At 39.4% G+C, this 6,473-nt stretch overlaps 1 protein-coding gene across 1 annotated transcript in view; it reads right to left on the bottom strand.

The window, feature by feature from the left end:
* Window positions 1–206: 206 nt before the first annotated feature.
* Window positions 207–6,473, bottom strand: part of CNRIP1 (cannabinoid receptor interacting protein 1) — a 53,058-nt gene continuing 46,791 nt past the window's right edge. Inside the window, exons 3-4 of the mRNA XM_069768737.1 lie at window positions 3,750–4,070; window positions 207–2,102 (exon numbers count right to left, since the gene is read on the bottom strand). Coding sequence (XP_069624838.1) covers window positions 3,906–4,070 — 165 coding nt within the window. The 3' untranslated portion in view covers window positions 207–2,102; window positions 3,750–3,905. The remainder of the gene's footprint in view (window positions 2,103–3,749; window positions 4,071–6,473) is intronic.

Genomic DNA, 6,473 nt, shown 5'->3' with positions numbered 1-6,473 from the left:
TCTAGTTTTGCAGGGCAGGATACAAGGACATGTATAGGTTCATCAGCATTATTCCACCAATATCTTCATCTTATTAGTCCAGTTTTGTAGGGTATGAGACAAGGACATGTATGGGTTCATCAGCTTTTTCTGCAACTTATTTTTAAGAACTACATACATTAGAATAGCACAAGCAATACCGTGTAAAAAAAAAACCCACACCGACACATTTTGCAAAACTTATTTATGTAACTTTACCAAAACAGACAAAAAAGACACACGTATAAAGCGAAACTATCATTTTCTGTTTTATATTTATTCACCTTCACATTCTTTTTACGATACAGTGCAGTACATCGTTTCCCATGGGTGTATGATATGCCTATTAAAATGTCGAAATCTTCTGTATTGGGGTTCTCAGCACCATGATAAGTATTGAACTCCAAATAATATCTCCATATTTTTTAGCACCAAAGCAAACATGTAAAATTTGCTCAGGTGCAGATACAACATAAAATTATAGCAATGAAAGAAACAAGAACAATTACATAAAAACATGATGCTTGTCAAGACGGCCAAGATAGAAAGGCACAAAGTAAAACATAGTAATGATAGTTTCCCTTTAAACGCTTGATAAATAAAGGCAATGACGGCTATTCTCTAGTCTTCACATTTCATCTATCAGGATTTGATAATCATAAATACTAATGTTCTAAAGCCAAGAAGCAGTAACACTTTAGACATAACAGTATATACAAAAATAATACATATCTACTAACACTACTGTAAACAGCAATAGGATACAATATAGAAGAATCATGTCACACAGCAATACTTCACATTGTCTCTTCTGTGACCAAAGAATTCCTGATCTTATCACAAGTAATGATTATGGGCTGTCCACTTTTTGGGAACAATATTTTTTATTTACTTAAATACATTGATTTTGAGCTAAAACATTTTTTTTTTTTGCAATAGGGTTTCATTAGAAATTTGTCACCATTTGACTTTTGCAAGCTCTTTGTTTCCTCCACATTCAACTTTGATGTGGTCTAAGGAGATCAGAAAAAGATAAATACAAGAGTTACAAACTCTGAATCAGACCTTCAGCGAATATCAGATAACTTATTCTGCAGCCAGCAATGAGCAGAACATCACAGAGGATATAGAAGGTAAACCGTGCAAAATTGTTATTGACGGCCAATTGCAAAAATTATTTTTTAGTCCCAAATACATGCATTCATGTAAAAGAAAAACTGACCTCAAAAGTGGACGACCAAACCTGACCAACTTCTTACACATCATCATGTAATGTGTCAGTGATTTGGTTTACTCCCCTTCCCACAAGTGCAATAAAGAGAATGAAGGTCCATATGTTGTGGTTGTTTTGGTCACTTGGATATGATGCAGGTAAAGACTTGAAGGTCCAACACTCCAGACCTTAACTTTCATAGTTCCTATCTTTTAATTTAAAGAGCATTTGCCTCTAATGTACAGCTCTGGCAAAAATTAAGAAACCACTGCAAAATGTTCAGTTTGTCTGATTCTTCCCTTTATAGGTATATTTTTGAGTAAAATGTAAATTGTTCTTTTAGTCTATAAACTTCTGACAACGTCTCCAAATTTACTAGCAATACATTTTGTATTTTTTTTCTGACAAAGAAAAATGGTTATAAACCCCCCAAAAAACCCAGTGCTTTCAGACCTCAAATAATGCAAAGAAAAGAAGTTCATAATCATTTAGAAACAACAATACTAATGTTTAACTCAGGAAGAGTTCAGAAATCAATATTTTGTGGAATAACCATGATTTTTAATCACAGCTTTCATGCGTCTTGGAATGCTTTCCACCAGTCTTTCACACTGCTCCTGGCACAAAAATGTAAGCAGTTCTTGATTACATTCCAGAGGTTTTCAATGGAGTTCAGGTCTGGAGATTGGGCTGCCCCTGACAGGGTCTTGATGTGGTGGTCTCTAAAGGCCCCTTCACATTTAGCGACGCTGCAGCGATACCGACAACGATCCGGATCGCTGCAGCGTCGCTGTTTGGTCGCTGGAGAGCTGTCACACAGACCGCTCTCCAGCGACCAACTATGCCGGTAACCAGGGTAAACATCGGGTAACTAAGCGCAGGGCCGCGCTTAGTAACCCGATGTTTACCCTGGTTACCATGCTAAAAGTAAAAAAAACCAAACACTAGATACTTACCTACCGCTGTCTGTCCTCCAGCGCTGCGCTCTGCTTCTCTGCTCTCCTCTTGTACTGTCTGGGAGCCGGAAAGCAGAGCGGTGACGTCACCGCTCTGCTTTCCGGCTCACAGCCAGTACAGGAGGAGAGCAGAGCACAGCGCTGGAGGACAGACAGCGGTAGGTAAGTATCTAGTGTTTGTTTTTTTTTACTTTTAGCATGGTAACCAGGGTAAACATCGGGTTACTAAGCGCGGCCCTGCGCTTAGTTACCCGATGTTTACCCTGGTTACCAGTGAAGACATCGCTGGATCGGTGTCACACACGCCGATCCAGCGATGTCTCCAGGGAGTCCAGCGACGAAATAAAGTTCTGGACTTTCCTCAGCGACCAACGATCTCCCAGCAGGGGCCTGATCGTTGGTCGCTGTCACACATAACGATTTCATTAACGATATCATTGCTACGTCACAAATAGCAACGATATCGTTAACAATATCGTTATGTGTGAAGGTACCTTTAATTTTTGCCAGAGCTGTAGTAAATGAACTGTAAATGACTTCAGTATTTCTCATCTTGAACTTTTACCAAGTTTTTCCAGACTTCTAGATAACAAATGTGTCTGCTTCACCTCTCCAAAATTGCAATTCAGGATTTTGTAAAAGCTGGATGATATAATGTGTATTAGATGTGGTGGTGGCCATATTGGTTGTCAATTAACATGAGGTAAACAGCTCGAGACCATATTCAGAAGACCATAACATGGGTGATGTATATTTTAGCACTGACGGGATTGAATGCCTTCGGATATAGTAAAGAAAACTTTCCCTTCCAGATGAGATCCAGTTCCATTCTTGATACTTGGCTTCCACACAGAGGAGTTGAATTTAGTAGATCATAAGGAGGACAGATAAAGTATATTATTTACCAGTTATTTGTGCTTTCATCATTTTTTGGACAAATGCTCTTTACATAAAACGTAATGGGATATCGCTAGGATATAATTTAACATTAGAGCTAGTTAGGGTCCAGTATCTGTGACGGCCAACAATTTGTAGGTCAGAAATGTTCCGTCTTTGTAGAGAACCAAAGCGCAACTCTACTTTACTGAACAAGTGGATGCAGAAAAAAAAACTGTGAATGTGCCAAAGCAGTAAGAAACTGCTTGAAGGCATATCTGACCTCAAAATACAGTCAGACCATATTAATCAGGAAGTGATATGCCTTCCATTACAATAAAAAGAAAGCCTTTAAAATTGTACCTGCTGAACACACACAGGTGGGGTGGTCGGCGGTCTGGCTGATACACACACATACATACACAAAAACTCTCACTTCACTCTGAACCAATAATGTTACGTGTACATGAAGAAGCAAATTTGGGCTACACAGCAACATGAGACCACCCATGATTTGAGGTCAAATTGATAGTGCACATTTTTTTTGAATAAGGGAACACTTACCCAGGAATCAAGGAAAAAAATTGTGAGATGTCAAACTGCTGCCTACCTATAAGCATTTAGGGTCTCAATGATATTAGTTGTCCATAGCGAACTGACAATGTAATGTCTCTTACGGTCACCACCAACGACGCAGGGGATTGGTTTAACTCAAGTAAACATTAGTCATCAAGGATTTTTTGGGTTCCTAATATGCTATTTACACTGTTTTGTGGCTTTAGTAGGCTTGTTGTGCTGGCCAAGTTGCATTCTCATGAGAAGATTGTCCAGCTTTGGTGGCTTCAGTGGAACATCTCTTTGTTGATCCACATCAGGCTGCGGGTCTCATTGGGCTTGCACTCATATTCAATACTGCTAAAGCTGTTGCCCCACTGGCAATGATCTCTTTTATGGTAGTTGTAAAACTTCACTTGCCATACTGTCTCAAAGCTTCCAATGTCTTCAAACTGTGAACAAAGCAAAAGATAAAAAAGAACAAATTATATAAAGATTTCCCCCAAAGATATGGAAGCAATTTATGCTATAAAACCCCTACTTTTAAAGGGAATCTGCCATCTGATTCATGATGTCAAAAACACTGGTACCAAAAAAACCGAGTCCCACAACTCAAGCTCCACCATCTTTAGTATCAAAACAGGATCCTACATTTCAAAAGCAAAGTGCAGGAAGAATTTTGCGTGTCCTGCCAAAGATGAGCTAGCAAACAACACAGATAACCAGAAATACTAAAAAGCAGCTTCAGCGCTCTAAGGGCAAGCCAGTGTATGGATGAAGATGGATGCTGATAGTTCAATGATAATAAAGGAGATCATAAAAAATGCAGTCAGAACATATGACAAATACATCACAGCCTCACACCTGCCATATAGATGTAGGTGCCGATAGTTCATATCGGGAGTCCTCTTCATTGCACTCAGCATGCACAAACTTGTGTATGTGTACTGTAATGGTGACTAAAGGAGACCATGGTGTCTGGAAGAGGCTTGCCATATTCTCCACAAACAGAAGACATGAGTGCTTGGATGAGCGGAGCATACCGGTGTATATGGAGGAAGGAGGAGAGGTCAGGAAAAATACCTTCTGGTTAAATAAGTAGTCAGGCGTCAGATATCTAAGCATCATTAGGGTGTCACTATGTAGTGGTAATGAGAAGGTGGCATTATATAGGCTTTGTAGAGTGTTTTCATTGGTAGTATGGTCTTGGTACAGAGCATTTTTCTCAATAACAGCATAAAGGTAATATTTCATCTCAATGTAGATATTTGACCCTTGGATAGTTGTATTATTTGATACCTACTGTACACTCCAACATTAAAATGAAAACACTATGAAAGAAAACTCCCGGAATTATGAAAATCTCATGATGGATAACAAAACCATAAGTAAGACGCTGGGTGAGAAGGTGACTACTGTTGGTTCAATAGTAAGAAAATGGAAGAAATACAAAATGACTGTCAATCAACATGGATCTGGGGCACCATGCAAAATCTCACCTCGTGGGGTATCCTTGATCATGAGGAAGGTGAGAGATCAGCCTAAAACTACAGGGGGGAACATGTTAATGATCTCAAGGCAGCTGGGACCACAGTCCAAGAAAACCATTGGTAACACATTACGCCGTAAAGGTTTAAAATCCTGCAGTACCCGCAAAGTCCCCCTGCTCAAGAAGGCAAATGCGCAGGCCCATCTGAAGTTTGCCGATGAACACCTGGATGATTCTGTGACTGATTGTGAGAAGGTGCTGTGGTCAGATGAGACAAAAATGGAGCTCTTAGGCATTAACTCAACTCGCCGTGTCTGGAGGAAGAGAAATGTTGCCTTGCTATGACCCAAAGAACAGCGTCCCCACTGTTAAGCATGAAGGTGGAAATATTATATTTTGGGGTGTTTCTCTGCTAAGGGCACAGGACTACTTCACTACATCAATGGGAGAATGGATGGAGCCATGTACTGTAAAATCCTGAGTGATAACCTCCGCCAGGACATAAAATGGGTCGTGACTAGGTCTTCCAGCAAGACAATGACCCAAACATACAGCCAATGCAACAAAGGAGTGACTCAAAAAGAAGCACGTTAAGGTCATGGAGGGCCTAGCAGTCTCCAGCCCTTAATCCCATAGAAAACTTATGGAGGGAGTTGAAGCTCCGAGTTGCCAAGTGACAGCCTCAAAGTCTTAATGATTTAGAGATGATCTGTAAAGAGGAGTGGACCAAAATTCCTCCTGACGTGCACAAACCTCATAAACTACAAAAAATGTCTGACTGCTGTGCTTGCCAACAAGGGTTTTGTCACCAAGTATTAAGTCTTGCTTGCCAGAGGGATCAAATACTTATTTCTCACTGCAAAATGAAAATAAATTGATATAATTTATACAATGTGATTTTCTGGATTTTATTTTTGATATTATATATCTCAGTGTTAAAATTTACCTACCCTTAAAATTATAGACTGTTCATGTCTTTGTCAGTGAGCAAACTTACAAAATCAGCAAGGAATCAAATACTTATTCCCCCCACTGTAATAATGATTGGCTCAATCAAAGATAGTGAAGGCAGAGATTCCCCCTTAGGTATCATGTACGTTACTGTGTGCAATTTTCCTATAATGCAGTATGCAATACATAATAGTAGTGCACAGTATATTGGGGGCTGAATAGTTTTGTGTGTGGTGCTACCTTTGCACTAAAAAGCACCATTTCCGTATACAGCAATATATGGTCAAGTTTTTAGTAAATCTATTTAACATGATTCATTTTTTAAAGCATAATGTTGGAAGGAGCTAATACGCTTTACAACTATCTCTCCAAACTCCCCTTCACAACTGAACCTTTAGAGTTGGCTTAGCATGAA

This window comes from Ranitomeya imitator, chromosome 5 (genome assembly GCF_032444005.1).
Source record: "Ranitomeya imitator isolate aRanImi1 chromosome 5, aRanImi1.pri, whole genome shotgun sequence".
Lineage (NCBI taxonomy): Eukaryota > Metazoa > Chordata > Amphibia > Anura > Dendrobatidae > Ranitomeya > Ranitomeya imitator.
The sequence above is the reverse complement of the archived record's forward strand: the minus strand, read 5'-3'. Positions and strand labels throughout refer to the sequence as shown.